Source organism: Sus scrofa, chromosome 16 (assembly GCF_000003025.6).
Source record: "Sus scrofa isolate TJ Tabasco breed Duroc chromosome 16, Sscrofa11.1, whole genome shotgun sequence".
NCBI classification, from domain to species: domain Eukaryota; kingdom Metazoa; phylum Chordata; class Mammalia; order Artiodactyla; family Suidae; genus Sus; species Sus scrofa.
In genome coordinates this window covers 47800927-47818897 of record NC_010458.4, presented here as the reverse complement: position 1 = coordinate 47818897, position 17971 = coordinate 47800927, and the positions used below count along the sequence as shown (strand labels likewise).

The window sequence follows — 17971 nt, the reverse complement described above, 5'->3', positions numbered from 1 at the left end:
GGGATCCGAGCCGAGTCTGCAACCTACACCACAGCTCACGGCAACGCCGGATCGTTAACCCACTGAGCAAGTGCAGGGACTGAACCCACAACCTCATGGTTCCTAGTCGGATTCGTTAACCACGGCAGCACGACAGAAACGCCTATTTTTTTTTTTTTTTTGTCTTTTTGTTTTTTGTTGTTGTTGCTATTTCTTGGGCCGCTCCCGAGGCATATGGAGGTTCCCAGGCTAGGGGTTGAATCAGAGCTGTAGCCACCGGCCTACGCCAGAGCCACAGCAACGCGGGATCCGAGCCGAGTCTGCAACCTACACCACAGCTCACGGCAACGCCGGATCGTTAACCCACTGAGCAAGGGCAGGGACCGAACCCGCAACCTCATGGTTCCTAGTCGTATTCGTTAACCACTGCGCCACGACGGGAACTCCTATTTTTTTATTTTTTTACTTTATTTTTTTTTTGTCTTTTTGCAGCTTGGATTTTGATCCCTGGTCCAGGAACTTCCATATGCCATAGACACAGCCGAGAAAGAAAAATAAATAAAAAATCAGTGAAAACACACAAACTGAAAACTTAACATAGCTAAAAGCTGGTTCATTTAAAAAGACTTCTGGAAGTCAAAAACCTTTAGCAAAACAAACAAAAAAAAAATTACTCCATGAGATATATCACTATAAATCTCACAAACACTAAAATGCTAAGTGAAAGGCATGAAATTTTTATGCCTATAAATTCAACAACTTAGCATCTAAACTGACACAAGGAAAAACTGAAAATATAAATACCCTATATGTATTAAAGAAATGGAACTCAATCAAAACCTTTGCTCCAAAGGAAACTATAAGCCCAGATGGTTTCATGGGTAAATTCTATCTAACATAAAAAAAAATAATACTAATCTTAAACAAATTTTCTCAGATAACTGAAGAGGGAAACTTTCCAACTCATTTTCTATGACCAGCATAATCCTGCTACCAAAAACATAACAACACTCAAAGGAAATTAAAAATCAACACCCCCATGAACAAAGATGCAAAACATCCACAAGAAAATATAATAAAAGTCAGCAACATATAAAAAGTATAATACAGTATGATTAACTGGGATTTATCAGAGGAATACAATACAAGGTTGATTCAAAATTTGAAAACCAATGTATTTTGGGTTTGGTTTTGTTTTTTTTTTTTTTTGTCTTTTTGCTATTTCTTGGGCCGCTCCTGCGGCATATGGAAGTTCCCAGGCTAGGGGTCGAATCGGACCTGTAGCTGCCAGCCTACGCCAGAGCCACAGCAACGCCAGAGCCACAGCAACTCGGGACCCGAGCCATGTCTGCAACCTACACCACAGCTCACGGCAATGGCGAATGGCGAATCGGTAACCCACTGAGCAAGGGCAGGGATCAAACCCGCCACCTCATGGTTCCTAGTAGGATTCGTTAACCACTGCGCCACAGCGGGAACTCCCCTGAAAACCAATGTAAATTTACTAGTCCATTTTCACTTTTCTATACTTTGCCCAAAGACCTGCTGGAACCACACTAAACTCTTCTAAGGGAAGGGTCTAAACTACTTCTGAAACAAACAGTCTAGTGACAAATTTGTCATTAATTACTCAGATCAGAGCACTCCCCTAGACAATCAAATTGTAGCCTTCATAGAACTTTAACATTTTGTTCTCCTTGTATCAAAGATCAATAATCAAAAAGGAAAATAAAGAATATAAACAACTCCTCATATCCTGCAGAACCAGAATGACCATTATTACACTGTACAAAGGTTAATACTAATTTTTTAATCTCTCTTTAATCGATGAATAATGGGTTTGCCTTACCTTAATTTCTATCCTTGCTCTGTGAGGAAAAAGCTGTCCGATCATAGAAAAGTCAGTTCCTACCATGCTGATGGCTAAAAAAAACATATCTGTTTCTGTAAAAATAAAAGATTTAGAAAAACTGAGAATTAGTGTTCTAAATATTTCAGAGATAGGAATCCTAAGAATACATCGAGTTAAAAATAAAATAGAGGAGTTCCCGTCGTGGCTCAGTGGTTAACAAATATGACTAGGAACCATGCGGGTTCAATCCCTGGGCTCACTCAGTGGGTTAAGGATCCCATGTTGCCGTGAGCTGTGGTGTAGGTCGAAGATGTGGCTCGGAACTCGAGTTCCTGTGGCTGTGGTGTAGACTGGCAGCCACAGCTCTGATTAGACCCCTAGCCTGGGAACCTCCATGTGCCGCGGGTACAGCCTAAGAAAATACAAAAAGAAAAAAAAAATTTTTTAATTTAAAAAAAATAAAATGAAATGAAATAGACAGGAGTTCCCACCGTGGGACAATGGGATCAGCAGCATCTCTGCAGTGCCAGAACACTGGTTCAATCCTCAGCCCGGTAGAGTGGGCTAAAAGATCCAGCATTGCTACATCTGGCCCCTGGCCCAGGACTCTGTATGCTGCAACGTGGCCAAAAAAAAAAAAAGAAAAAGGTAAATAAATAAGACAGTACTTAAGTTTTTCATTAAAGTCCAATAATTTTTTTTTTTTTTTTGGCTGGACCCATAGCCACAGAATGTTTCTGGGCCAGTTCCTGGGCCAGTGATCAAACCCACGCCACAGCAGTGACAATGCCAGATCTTTAATCCATTAAGCCACTAGGGAACACCCAAAAGTCCAGTAAGTCTTTTAATCACAGAAATATATCTATGTACATGTACAAAGACATATTTCAATTTTACTACAAAGAACCTCACGGATCTAAAATTACTTTCTTTAGGAGTTCCCATGATGGCTCAGTGGTTAACGAATCCAACTAGGAACCATAAGGTTTCGGGTTCAATCCCTGGCCTTGCTCAGTGGGTTAAGGATCCGTCGTTGCCATCAGCTGTGGTGTAGGTCACAGAAACGGCTCGGATCCCACGCTGCTGTGGCTCTGGCGGAGGCCAGCGGCTACAGCTCCAATTCAACCCCTAGCCTGTGCCGCCAGAGCAGCCCCAGAAATGGCAAAAGACAAAAAAAAAAAAAAAAAAAAAAAAAAAAAAAATTAAATTAAATTAAAAAATAAAATTACCTCCGTTAGGGAGTCCCCATTGTGGCTCAACAGAAATGCATCTAATATCCATGAAGATGTTGGTCTGATCCCTGGCCTCGCTCAGTGGATTAATAATCTGGCATTGCCGCAAACTGTGGTGTAGGTTGCAAACAATGCTTAGATCTGATGTTGCTGTGGCTATGGCCAGCAGCTACAGCTCTGATTCAACCCCTAGCATGGGAACTTCCACATGCTACAGGTGCGGCCCTAAATAAAAAAAAGAAAAAAAAAAAAGAAAGAAAGTAAGAAATGGGCATGTTCATACCAAAGAGCAAAAATAAAAAGTAATATGCAACAGGATGCAATAGGTTATATATATGTATATTATATATATATATATATATAAAATATATATATGTATTTTGTCTTTTTAGGGCCACACCCGCAGAATACGGATCCAAGACATGTCTGCAACCTAGACCACAGCTTACAGCAAGGCTAGATGCTTAACCTACCAAGTGGGGCTAGGGATTGAACCTGCATCCTCATGGATTCTAGTTGGATTCTTAATGCACTGAGCCACAACAGGATCTCCAGGTGCTACGTTTTCTAACTCTGTAGTTTTTACCATTAAAAACTGTATTATCAATACTTAGGTATGACTGTTATTATGAGCATTAAAAATATTGATAATTTGTCATTAAAATGGTATTTGTTTTATAGGAATTTAACAGAGAGGAATATTTCAAAATAACCATAATGCTAACTCATAAAAAAGATTCCTAAGATAGTCAGAGATACAGTTCCATAATGGGAGGTAGGAAAAAGGAAGCAATAAAATTAGCTAAAGAGAAAACATGGTAGTTTGGATTTCTTTCTTTTTCTTTTTTTTTTTTTTTTTTTTGTCTTTTTGCCATTTCTAGGGCCGCTCCCGTGGCATATGGAGGTTCCCGGGCTAGGAGTCTAATCGGAGCTGTAGCCCGCTGGCCTACACCACAGCCACAGCAACGAGGGATCTGAGCCTCGTCTGCGACCTACACCACAGCTCACGACAATGCCAGATCCTTAACCCACTGAGCGAGGCCAGGGATCAAACCCGCAACCTCATGGTTCCTAGTCAGATTTGTTAACCACTGAGCCATGAAGGCAACTCGGAATTTTTCTTTTTTACTTAAGAGAGTTCTTGTTTAATTTAGAAAGAGAAAATAATTCACTTCATTTCAAATGAACAATCTACACAATTTAAAATGAAAATCAGTTACCTTTATTTGACCACGGTTTAGAGTAATAGTTTTTCCTAAAGCTGGAATATGTAGTTGTAGAACCACGCTCAAATATGGGGTCATTTTCCTCAACAACACAGGGACCTTTTGTTCTCAAAACTTCTACAGTTAAACTGAAAGAAAAATATTTTTAAATAGCTATACACTAAAAACAAGGAAATAAATAGTAAATGAGATCTTAACAGTTATATTTTGAAATCTACTATGGCAAAGCCACATCAAAAGTATAATATACATGCCGCAGAAGCGGCCCAAAGAAATAGCAAAAAAAGAGACAAAAAAAAAAAAAAGTATAATATACAAATGAAAAAAAGTACAATATACATTTGAGGTATGCATATTTTCCAAGAATCTCCTGATTTTCACTTAAAATGTCATTGCCAGGGAGCAAAAACAAATGCCAACTATTTTTTCAAAATCCTTAATTACTGCAATATGAAATCTACAAAATATCTTTGGGTAACCTAAATAATTATTTTTTAGTGACTTTTGCACGTCTCCTATATTTAACATATATTATTAACTACCAACAGGGGATACTGAGAAATATAAGTATTTTACATTTATGTGTTACACTCCTGCACACAGAGCAGTTAATTATGCTTTTAACAGTATAATCATCACCACAAAGTAATGGAAAACAACACACAAAAACAATTATTATTAATAATATTACATTTATGTTTATCATAGAATCTACATGCTATAAAACAATTTATTACTAACTAAACTGTCAGAAGACTTTCCATCCCTCTTTTTTATTTCCTTAGTAATTTATCTTCCTTTTTTAATAAGAAACACTGGAAAGACAACTAAATTGCATAATGTCAAATTTGAGAAATTTAATGTTATGACTAAAATTAAATCAGAAAGTCAATTAAACCTCACCATAAGAAAAATCATAAAATATGTTACACCTACGTTTCAATGAATTTTCAGTAGTTATCACCACACAACAGAATATGGTATAAGTTAATAATACTAAGCTTGAAAATTAACAACAAGGTTGAGTTAATCTTCGAAATCTATCCTCTGTGGAGGATAGCGCGTGACTATTTCAATAGCTGATCTCAGTTACCAGCAAAGTTAGTAAAACAATGGCAGCAGGTTAGTGGGTGGCAAGTCGGCATCTTCTCATAAAAGGATGACATTACAAAAATTGCTAAAGATTATAAATGAATCTAAGCCACCTTTCTATTTACGACATCCATTATGCAAATATAAACATCGGAGTCTAAGTGACAATGACAAATACAGCAGCTCAATCTCCCTCACTAGACAAAGCACATTTGTTCTCATAAAACCACAATCTCTCTTTTTTTAAACTTACCTTTCTTCATCCAAAATAATAGAACCATCTTCTGCCACTTTGACTCGAGGAACCAGCAATGGACCATCATCCATCTCTTCTTCTATTTCTTCATTATCTTCACCATCAGGAGTACTCTTACCTTCTTGCCTACAAATGTAAAGATAGGTTATTTCATAAATATTCCCTGAATATTATGAACTTCTAAAATAAATTATTTCAAATTCAACCTTCTAGCTATTCCCTACTTTCCCTATAACCTAAGTGAAAATAAATGCTATGTGTTGTTAAGGACAGTCATAAGGCTTTCTCAAATTTTATCAAGTAGCATTTACTAAGAGCCTTTACTCCCTTTGAAAATGAAAGGAAATAAATGCTCACCTTTTCTACCTCAATAGAGTATCAGAGTAAACCATCCAGATATAACAGCATTAACAAAAATAACCCTTACAGTTATACAGCATTAGTTTCCAAATCATTCTACCACCTCTTCAGAACAAACTTTGGGGGGTAGTTTTCATACTCATTTGAAGTTTGGAGAAGATAAATTACTTTTGCTCTAGATTATACAACAGTGAGGGTAGACCAGAGAAGCTAAACACACTTTTCCAAATGATGACTCCAAATTCCATACACTTTCCATTCAATTACACTATCTCAAGATCTTACTGAAGGAAATATAACCTATAAAATGGTAAAAACATAATCTATTTCTAAAGCTTGAGAGTTCCACTTTAAAATAATGTAGATTTGGAGTTCCCCTGTGGCACAGCAGGTTGAGGATCCAACACTGTCACTGCAGCAGCTTGGATCTCAGGAACCTCCACATGCCAAGGGCATGGCTGTAAAATTAATTAATTAATTAATTAAAAATAATATGAATTCTAGGAGTTTCCAGTGTGGTTCAGCAGGTTAAGAACCCGATATCATGTCCATTAAGATGTGGGTTCTAGGAGTTCCCGTTGTGGCTCAGTGGTTAACGAATCCAACTAGGAACCATGAGGTTGTGGGTTCGATCCCTGGCCTTGCTCAGTGGGTTAAAGATCCAACGTTGCCGTGACCTGTGGTGTAGGTTGCAGATGCAAGGCTCGGATCCCACACTGCTGCAGCTCTGGCGTAGGCTGGCAGCTACAGCTCCAATTAGAAACCTAGCCTGGAAACCTCCATATGCCATGTGAGCAGCCCTAGAAAAGGCAAAAAGACAAAAAAAAAAGTGGGTTCTATCCCTGGCCTCACTCAGTGAATTAAGGATCTGGCATTGCCACAAGCTGTGGCATAGGTTGCAGATGAGGCTTGGATCTGGCATTGCTGTGGCTGTGGTGTAGGCCAGCAGCTACAGCTCTGATTCAACCCCTAGCCCAGGAACTTCCATATACTGCAAGGGCAGCCTTAACAAAAATAAATAAATGATACGGATTCTAAGCATAACAGCAATCATTACTTAATGACTGTTACTTGATGTAACAACCAGAAAAACCCTAATGCTTCTTTTGATTTTCCACAATTTCCTATCTTGAATTACAAGACTACAATAACTTCCTCAGAGGTCTCTTGGAGGAATTTCTTGGGAATAAACTAATACATGTGACAGTAAAATGCTTGTACGCAAAGAGACTCTCTAATGGCATCAAAACAATACCTACTGCAGAATAGTGTATACAGGATGCTAAAAAGAAAGAAAAAAATGCTTGGATAGACATAGACTAGAACTAGAAAGATACAATAAAAATTTGATAACATTTGTTGCCTCTAGGGAGAGGGACTAGATGGCAGTCAGAGTTAGAAAACGTTCTCAATATTTTTGTTCCTTTTGAATTTTGCACCATATGTTCTCAATATTTTTATTCCTTTTGAATTTTGCACCATATGAATATGAATATTATCATTCTAAAATGAGGGAGTTCCCGTCGTGGCTCAGCGGTTAACGAATCGGACTAGGAACCATAAGGTTGCAGGTTCGATCCCTGGCCTTGCTCAGTGGTTAAGGATCCAGCGTTGCCATGAGCTGTGGTGTAGGTCGCAGATGTAGCTCGGATCTGGCGTTACTGTGGCTGTGGTGTAGGCCAGCAGCTACAGCTCCAATTAGACCCCTAGCGTGAGAACCTCCATATGTTGTGGCAGCGGCCCTAGAAAAGGCAAAAAGACAAAAAAAATAAATAAATGAATAAAATGAGTAGTTTCCATTGTGTCTCAGCAGTAACGAACCTGACTAGTACCCATGAGGATCTGGGTTCGATCCCTGGCCTTGCTCAGTGGGTTAAGTATCTGGCACTGCCTGCGAGCTATGGCACAGGCTGGCAGCCTCAGCTCGGATTTGACCCCTAGCCTGGGAACTTCCATATGCCGCACATGTGGCCCTAAAAGTGAAAAAAATAAATAAATAAAATAAAACCCTAATTCTAAAAGCTTTAATTTAAAATCATCAGACTATTTACTTAGTACACAAATAGTGTGGGGCTTTCATACTGACTTAAACAAGAAGTTACTTTTATTCTTGTCGTTATTCTACCTAAAAACCCCATCACATGTAATTTAACTAAAATAGAAAGAATCATTTGATTTCATTTTTTAAAAACATATCAGAGTTCCCATCGTGGCTCAGTGGTAAAGAACCTTACCAGTAACCATGAGGACTCGGGTTCAATCCCTGGCCTCGCTCAGTGGGTTAAAGATCCAGCGTTGCCGTGAGCTGTGGTGTAGACTGCAGATGCAGCTCGGATCTGGCATTGATATGGCTGTGGTATAGGCCAGCAGCTACAGCTCCAATTTGACCCCCTAGCCTGGGAACCTCTATATGTCACAGGTGCAGACCTTAAAAAAAAAAAAAAAAAAAAAAAAAAGTACAAAAAAAAAGTATCCACAATAGAAAATATTCAAAAAAGATGAGATGCTTACTCTCTTGTTTGGACTGGTGTCGACGATTTTTCAGTTTTCTTTTCTTGCTCCAGTGAAGAACTATTAAACACAAATAGCAACACACTTTTTAATAACTAACTTACATTTTGTCAGTTTTATCTGAGACAAAAAACAAATAATTTTAGTTGCAATTTTTTTAATGATATAACACTATTAATGATGGCGTACTCCAACAGTCAATTTTTCAGTAAAAAACTTCCATCATCAACATAAATAATTCATTACCCTAATCAAGTGACCAGTGAAGGGAAACTCCTAGTCCCAAGGCATGAAGCAACCTAGTTGGCTCATTTTCAACTCCTACATGTTAAACAACTCAAAACCTAGGTTTCTGGCCCTTCCCGCAACTAGGCTGAAGCCGAGTGAACCTGGAAAAGGCTACAATGAAAACACACCACTACTCCTACATTCACCTGGCACACCATGAACAACACAACCATGAGAAGATTTATTATAAACTTTCTGCCTCCCCAGCCTGTGATTACAATCAAGCTTTGTTCTTAAGAGAATTTGTTAATCAATGCCACTGCATTTAATTAAGAGGTAGGGTATGGAAATTAGATCACCCCTTTAGATAACATTATAGTATATAAGAAATATTGGAGTTCCCAGTCATGGCTTAGCGGTTAGTGAACCCAACTAGCATCCATGAGGACTCGATCCCTGGTCTCTCTCAGTGGGTTAAGGATCTGGCATTGCCATGAGCTATGGTGTAGCTCGCAGGTGCAGCTTGGATCCCACCTTGCTATGGCTCTGGTGTAGGCTGGCAGCTACAGCTCCAATTGGACTCCTGGCCTGGGAACCTCCATATGTCACGGGTGCGGCCCTAAAAAGACAAGACCGAAAAAAAAAAAAAAAAAAAAAGAAAGAAAGAAAGAAAAAGAAAAAGAAATAGGGGAGTTCCTGTCGTGGCACAGCAGAAACAAATTTAGCTAGGAACCATGTAGTTGCGGGTTCAATCCCTGCCCTTGCTCAGTGGGTTAAGGATCCGGCGTTGCCCTGAGGTGTGGTGTAGGTCACAGAGGAAGCTCGGATCTGGCGTTGCTGTGGCTGTGGCATAGGCCAGCAGCTACAGCTCCAATTAGACCCCTAGCCTGGGAACCTCCACATGCTGCGGATGCGGCCCTAAAAAGACAAAGAGATTAAAAAAAAAGAAAAAGAAATATAAATGGTGGAGTTCCTGTTGTGGTTCGGCAGCTTAAGAATCTGACTAGCATCCAATACTAACGACAGAAAAGTTATTTAGTTGGTTTTACTACATCTTGGTAATATAACATATGAAATTTATTTTTCATCTCAGAGATAAAGGGCATCATTTACCATCCCAAGAAAGCAGTGACGTGAAATATCACTAATTTTTGCCATAAAGTTCTATCTAAAAGGACATCAGGAACTCCCCTGGTGGCACAGCAGGGTAAGGATCCGACGTTGTCACTCCTGTTGCAGGTTCAGTCCCTGGCCCCAGGAACTTCCACATGCCGCTGGAGTGGTCAAAAACTTAAAATTAAAATTAAAAAATAAAAGGACATCCCATGTGCCATAAATTTTGTCAACATGTTTTTGGAAAACATGAAACTGTACTTTATAAAAATGATATTTACTTAAATCACTACATACCCAAAGGAAGTAAAACAGAAATAAACTTTACTTACGTCATTGGATTGTTATTTGGCAGGTAATATATGAAATCTCTCATAGTCATTTTTGAACGATCTTGTGGCCTCTGATTTTCATTTACGGCATGTTTGTTTTTCCATTGCTTCTAGACACACACACAAAGATACACTTTTATTTTATAAATAAAGGAGAATTATAGCCATATACATTTAAGTATTCAGCCAACTGCTGCATTCATTTCAAGTGCTTGAAAATTATTCCTATCACAATTATGCCTAATTTTAGTAGAAATTATAAATTCAGTATTAAAAAGTTGGAGCACATTAAGGAATTTTAAAAACTAAAGTGACTAGGACTGCATAAAGTGCAATGTATAAAATCATGATTACTGATGCTGACTAATCACAAGGGTTCACTGAAAATTTATACATACACAGCTTTTACTTGCCCTGCAATGAACTGGAATTCTGCATGCTTTATAAAATTCTTGAAGCAAATATTTAATTTTTGCTTCCCCAAAATAAATGTAATTAAGCAGATTCTATAAAACATAGAACATTTTGAGGCTTAGATTTTCAAGGATATGGATTCAAGTCTCACAGCCTCCACTGATACTTGACATAAAGCAAATAACCTCTCGGAGTTTTATCTCCTCCTGTATAAAAGTGACATCAACTTCTCACAGTTAACATATTTAAATGAGATAATGAATACAAAATACCGAGGTAAGTATTTTATCTTCCTCTTAATTAGAAAAAGGTGGACATTCTATAATTAATAATAAGAGCAGACATTTGTTGGGCTCTTACCATTTACTAAGTAACTAGTCTAAATGTGTTTTACACATATCAACTCTTTTAATCTTCACAATCTTCCAATAAGGTGGATACTATCATCAGTCTATTTTACAAATGAGGGAACAGCCACAGGAGACTAAATTGTTCAAAGTTACATAATAAAGGATGACCCTAAGAGTCAAACCTTAAAGTATCAAATTCCAGAGGATGCATGCTTTCCTAGTGTCACACTGCCTTCTCAGACAGACAATGAATCTTCAAGATTAAAAAGAACATAGACTCGAGTTATACACACATCTTCCCCATCTACAATTTTCCTTTTGTCAATTTAGAAAACATTACCAATTCATTTTGCTCAACTATACTTAATTCAAATGAATGTCAGTCATACCTAGACATCCTCAGAAAAAAATCCCACTAAAGGTCTAGTTTATAAATACACTTGTAAGCATATGTGTTTGTGAGCACACATATGGAACTTTTATTTGTGGCTGCTGCCAAAAACAAAGACATAGATGGGGGTTCCCGTCGTGGCTCAGTGGTTAACGAATCTGACTAGGAACCATGAGGTTGCGGGTTTGATCCCTGGCCTCGCTCAGTGGGTTGAGGATCTGGTATTCCCGTGGGCTGTGGTGTAGGCTGGTGGCTACAGCTCCGATTGGACCCCTAGCCTGGGAGCCTCCATATGCCGTGGGAGCTGCCCTAGAAATGGCAAAAAGACCAAAAAAAAAAAAAAAAAAAAAAAAAGACATAGATGAATAAAATATATAAAAATTAATACTGTGGAAAAAAAATAGCTTATTAATCCCATCATGCTTCTTAAATCATTCTGTTAACAAAAGGGGATATTGTACTAACATGAAGGATGTGATTTGGTTTTGTTTCTCTCATCAAAATGCTACAGATGCTTATTTTTCCTCTAAATGATGCCTCATTAACATAAAATCAGAAATCTAGCAGGCAACAGTCAAAATTCTGATTTTTTTACAATACCTTCTCTTTTCTCAACTCTTCTTTTAACATTTCTCTCAGTTTCTGGGCTTTATATATTCGGAATCGATCTGAGCATGGCTGTTTCTCTTTTGTCGGAACGGGGTTTGGCTGTGGAGCTTCTTGATTATTAACTGTAGATAAAGGATGAGGTTCTGAGGGAACACTGACACTAGGCTTGACCACACTAGAGGTACTTGATAGTCGCTTTCTTCTTTGTGAAACAGTAGGGGAAGATTTACTTGATTCTTCAACATTATTCCCACCATCAGTCTTTTCATCACTGTTGAAAGTTAAAAAGAAAAAAAAAGGATACCATGGATCTTCTTTTAAATATCCTACTTTTAAAAACCAGTCTAGGAGTTCCCGTTGTGGTGCAGTGGTTAACGAATCCGACTAGGAACCATGAGGATTCGGGTTCAAACCCTGGCCTTGCTCAGGGGGTTAAGGATCCAGCATTGCTGTGGCTGTGGTGTAGGCGGGCACCTATAGCTCCAATTAGACCCCTAGCCTGGGAACCTCCATATGCCTTGGGAGTGGCTCTAGAAAAGGCAAAAAGACAAAAAATAAATAAATAAAAACCAGTCTAGGAGTTCCTGCTGTGGTACAGTGGCTTAATGATCCAGCTTCTCTCTGTGGAGGCGCCAGTCAGATCCCAGGCCCAGCGCACAGTGGGTTAAGGATAAGGCATTGCTGCCACTGAGGTGGGGGTCGAAGGTCTGGCTTAGTTTTGCTCCCTCCAGGCAGAAACTTCCACATGTCTTTTGGAGGGGTGGTGGGAAATCATTGACTTGAACAGAGGTAGCAATAAAATTTTTATTTACTAAATTTAGATATGTAAATTCTTTTTTTTTTTTTTTTTTTTTTTGTCTCTTTGCCATTTCTAGGGCCGCTCCCGAGGCATGTGGAGGTTCCCAGGCTAGGGGTTGAATCGGAGCTGTAGCTGCCGGCCTACACCAGAGCCACAGCAACACAGGATCCGAGCTGAGTCTGCAACCTACACCACAGCTCACGGCAACACCGGATCATCGTTAACCCACTGAGCAAGGCCAGGGATTGAACCGGCAACCTCAAGGTTCCTAGTCGGATTCCTTAACCACTGAGCCATGACGGGAACTCCTGGAAATTCTAATGAAAACTAATGAGTCCTTTGAAACCTCAAATTCCTAAGACCTAATAGCACATAATTTTATGCTCATGCTACGTCCCTCAAGGAAAGCAAAGACAAAATACAAAAAATCTAAATTATAAAACAAAGCTAATCAGCGTAACTCAAATTATCAGATAACTGAGAGGTTAATTCATATTCTTCTATTCTTCTTTTTTTTTTTTTTTTTTCCAGTTTTGGGGTTTTTTGGGCTGTATCTGCAGCATGCATAAGTTCCCAGGCCAGGGAGTTCCCACTGTGATGCAATGGAAACTAATCCAACTGGAATCCACAAGGATGCAGGTTCGATCCCTGGCCTCACTCAGTGGGTTAAGGACCAGCGTTGCCACAAGCTGAGGTGGCAACCAGCGTTGCCACAAGCAGATGCAGCTTGGATTCCAAGTTGCTGTGGCTGCTGCATAGGCTGGCAGCTGCAGCTTTGATTCAATTGCAGCAACAAGCCCTAGCAGTGACAACCCGATACTTAACCCACTGAGCCACTGGGGAACTCCAAGGTTTTTTTTTTCCCTTCTTTTTTTTTTTTTTTTTTTTTTTTGTCTTTTTGCCATTTCTTGGGCCTCTTCCCGTGGCATATGGAGGCTCCCCGGCTAGGGGTCTAATCAGAGCTATAGCTGCCGGCCTATGCCAGAGCCACAGCAACTCGGGATCGGAGCCAAGTCTGCAACCTACACCACAGCTCACGGCAACACCAGATCCTTAACCCGCTGAGCAAGGGCAGGGACCGAACCCGCAACCTCATGGTTCCTAGTCGGATTCCTTAACCACTGAGTCATGACAGGAACTCCCCTTTTTCTTCTGATAAATTTAAAGAAAAGTTTTTTTATTGAAGTATAGATTTTTTCCTTTTTTTTTTTTTTTTAAGGGCCGCACCCACAGCATATGGAAGTTCCCAGGCTAGGGGTCAAATTGGAGCTACATCTGCCAGCCTACACTGCAGCCACAGCAATGTGGGATATAAGCCACGTCTTTGATCTATGCCACAGCTTTCAGCAACACAGGATCCTTAACCCACTGAGTGAGTCTAGGCACAGAACCCACATCCTCATAGATACCAGTTGGATTCTTAATCTGTTGTGACACAACAGGAACTCCTGAAATATAGGCTGATTTACCATATTAGATTAGATTCTGGTGTACAGTACAGTGATTCAGTGTTTTTACACACTGTACACCATTAAATGAGGGTTGTTTTATTTATTTGGCCGTGCCTGCAGCATGTGGAAGCTGCTGGGCCAGGGACTGAACCCACCCACGGTAGTGACCCAAGATGTGCAATGACAACACCGGATCCTTAAACCTGCTATACCCCAAGAGATGACCAAATGAGCGCTGTTTTTTTAAAATTAAGTTTATAATCTATAAAGACACCCTCTTAAAACTGATTTAAATTACTGGCATTTTACTTTAATTATCTATCAACTTGGAATCGGTCAAACCAAACATACAAAATGTCAACCTTCTGAAATATTTCTATTGCAGTTATTTGAAGATATTGAGCTACATCAATCAAACCAAATTCTGTTCAAGAGAGAAATCATTTATCTTTTGTCAGGTATAACTCTACTTATTCAGCTATCAAAATAAACTCTTGGAGTTCCCATTGTGGCTCAGTGGAAGTGAATCTGACTAGTATCCATGAGGATGCAGGTTCAATCCGTGGCCCTGCTCAGCGGGTTAAAGATCAGGCGTTGCCGTGACCTGTGGTGTAGGTCGCAGACTCGGCTCGAATCTGGCGTTGCTGTCTGTGGTATAAATCAGCAACTACAGCTCAGATTTGACTCCTAGCCCGGGAACCTCCAAATGCCTCAGGTACGGCCCTAAAAAGACAAAATAAATAAAAATAAAAATAAATAAACTCTTCACTTAAAGAAAGTAGTAAGTCCCTGGAAATTATATATATTATAGTTTAGACTAGATATAATATTTCAGGAATGGCCTTAAGAGGATATAAGTCAAGAATTAAAACCAGGGAGTTCCCTGTTGGTGTAATGGTTACTATTCAGCACTTTTGCCTCTGGGACCCAGGTTCAATCCCTGGTCTGAGAACTGAGATCCTACTTTAAGCTGCTGTACCTTGTGGCCAAAAAGAAAAATAAATAAAAGCAGTCTACTGTTTTCATGTTAGGATTAGTTTAATATAAAAGTGGAATATGCCTAAACCTATAAAATAACCTTTCCAGAAAGTATCCAAATTAAACCCTTATCTCAGCCCTAATAATGTGATACCACCTGCATTTTATCCAGTTAAGTTGAATGCATAAAAGGACAAAACATACACCCTATAGGTTTTTACAATTAGTAAAGACCCACTTAGGAGTTCCCGTCGTGGCGCAGTGGTTAACGAATCCGACTAGGAACCATGAGGTTGCGGGTTCGATCCCTGCCCTTGCTCAGTGGGTTAATGATCTGCCTTTGCCGTGAGCTGTGGTGTAGGTTGCAGACACGGCTCGGATCCTGCGTAGGTTGCAGACACGGCTCGGATCCTGCGTTGCTGTGGCTCTGGCATAGGCTGGCAGCTACAGCTCTGATTAGACCCCTAGCCTGGGAACCTCCATATGCCTCGGGAGCGGCCCAAGAAATAGCAAAAAAAAAAAAAAAAAAAAAAAAAAAGTAAAGACCCACTTAAAAAAGGATAAAAAACAAAGTATATTTACTAAATGTCTACTCTATGAAAGCAATACCCTTAATCTTAAATGTCTCAAGACTACACTTATATTATCGATAATCATGCATTCACATGTAGTTAACAGAATCTCTGTAAACTTTATTACTTTAACAGTAACTGGTATTTGTAGTCCATTATTGGGAGAAATTGTGAAATAAATTCTTGTAAGAAACTTGGAAATTACTAAGCATCACTAAGCTATCAAAATAACATTCTATACCCAGCACCAATTAAGGCCAACAGAAAAAATCAAACCAAAAAAGAAAGGAGTAAAATCGTCACCTTCCTATCACAATAGAAAAAAAATTTATGCCATCTCACTGTCATTTAATGGGGTTGGTTTTCCTTGGTTTCCTCATATTTAGAGTATAAAAACAGAGATCAGGGAGTTCCCATTGTGGCTCCATGGGTTTCGAACCTGACTAGTATCCATGAGGATGCAGGATCCCTGGCCTTGCTCAGTGGGTTAAGGATCCAGTGTTGCCATGAGCTGTGGTGTAGGTCACAGATGTGGCTTGGATCCGGGTTGCTGTGTCTGTGGTGTAGCCTGGCAGCTACAGCTCCAATTTAGTCCCTAGCCTGGGAACTTCCAAATGCGGCAGGGGTGGCCCTAAAAAAAAAAAAAAAAAAAAAATCAGAGACCATTAGTAACTCAACATGTCTTAACTTTAATTACTTTGTTCCATCACCTTTAAACACCTAAAGGTAGGTAACTATTCTGCCATGTTCTATGCAAGACAGTTTATATCAGTTATCTTTAATTTTTACAATAACTCTCCAAAGCAGGTTATGTTATCCACATTTTGCATATGAAAAAACTCTGCCTGGGCGAAATCCATGAATTGTTAAGGAGAAGAATTCTGAATCCAAATGTAGTACATGACACATGCTTTTCTGTTCAGAAAACATGGTCACTATAGCTAAAGGGCCACAGCCTCAAATTAAAACAAATAACCAGACTTCCTTTCCGTTGACATAATGTAGAATCAAGTAACACTCCTCTTCTTTTAAGAATAATTGTTTTTAATATTTTTTTAAAAACTTACACCAGCAAAGTATTCCAAAAGAATGAAAACCGTGGTGATCTAAACGCTCCAATGACTACATGTGGATATTCTTCACCTCATAACTGTTATGTGCGGATTCCTCCCGCCACCGCTTTAAGACATGGTCCCGTCTCAAAGAATCTATACTCGGTAACAAAATCCACGCTTCCCACACCGTGTGGTCAGAGTGACCAACTGCAGTTTGCAGTGTGTTCGGCGGTCTCAACTGCCAGGCTTAGTGCAAGCGAAAGAGTACTTATTCATAAAGTTTCTTTACTCCGCTTCCAGGTGACACGACAAGGGAGGAGTAGACGAAAACGCTGCCTCTGCAAGTCCTTACCTGCTCTTGGGAGTCTTTTCTTGAGGTTCTGCCTCCCCAGAATCCACCGGAGGCACATCTGTAGGTTCCGCTGGCTTCGGGACAGAGGCCGCGGCAGGCTCTGGCGGCCTGGGAGCCTCTTGTTCACGCTGGGGATTGGGGGCAGTGGAGCCCCTGGCGCCCGCTCCAGGCCTGACATTCGGCTTCACGCTAAGGCGTGCCCTGCGGAACATGGCGGAGCCAGGGGGCCCGGGGAGGCGGCCCCACGGCCGCTCTCAGCCCCGAGCCCCGGCTGCTGCCCAGAGAGGAGTTTAAGAACTACGCTCTTGCCACAGAGCCACACTACCAGCCGAACAGACAGCTACCGCAGTTTCACGCTCCCGCCGCCGCCTCGGATCTCCCGCCGCCGCCTCTTCTTCATGACCCTACTACACTAATTGCCAAGTTTCCCTCAGCACCTTGAATCCCCGCCCTCGGAGGGCGCCGGAACTGACTGCGTCATCACCCAACGCCGCCGGATGGCGTAAGACGTAGAGCGCCCGGAGCCATGGTAACTGTCAAGCTCTGGAGCCTGGGTTATCTGAGAACGGGAAATGAGAAGCAGCGCTGGCGTGCTCTTCGCTCTCCTTAGGAATTGTTCAAAAGAAGAGGTAGTCAATCTATCAGCTCAGACTTTTACAAAACTCTTAAAGTCGCTGGCCGTTTTTGTTTGTAGAGGATTCTGTAGAGCACTGCCTGCTCATCAGCACGTCTCTAAGCCTTAAAAATTCTTTTTTTTTTTTTTTTTGCTATTTCTTGGGCCGCTCCCGCGGCATATGGAGGTTCCCAGGCTAGGGGCTG

General features: G+C 40.3%; 1 protein-coding gene across 3 annotated transcripts in view; it reads right to left on the bottom strand.

Annotated features, from left to right (window-relative positions):
- Positions 1–17625, bottom strand: part of BDP1 (B double prime 1, subunit of RNA polymerase III transcription initiation factor IIIB) — a 108241-nt gene extending 90616 nt beyond the window's left edge. For 2 of the 3 annotated variants that reach the window (XR_002339791.1, XM_005672526.3), the window contains exons 1-7: positions 17153–17625; positions 11937–12216; positions 10182–10291; positions 8509–8568; positions 5635–5763; positions 4284–4417; positions 1829–1923 (exon numbers count right to left, since the gene is read on the bottom strand). Coding sequence is in view for 2 of the 3 variants with exons in the window: in XM_005672526.3 (XP_005672583.2) it covers positions 1829–1923; positions 4284–4417; positions 5635–5763; positions 8509–8568; positions 10182–10291; positions 11937–12216; positions 17153–17364 (1020 nt within the window). In the remaining variant the exon portion in view is untranslated. The remainder of the gene's footprint in view (positions 1–1828; positions 1924–4283; positions 4418–5634; positions 5764–8508; positions 8569–10181; positions 10292–11936; positions 12217–17152) is intronic. The other variant, XM_005672527.3, reaches the window with a different exon arrangement.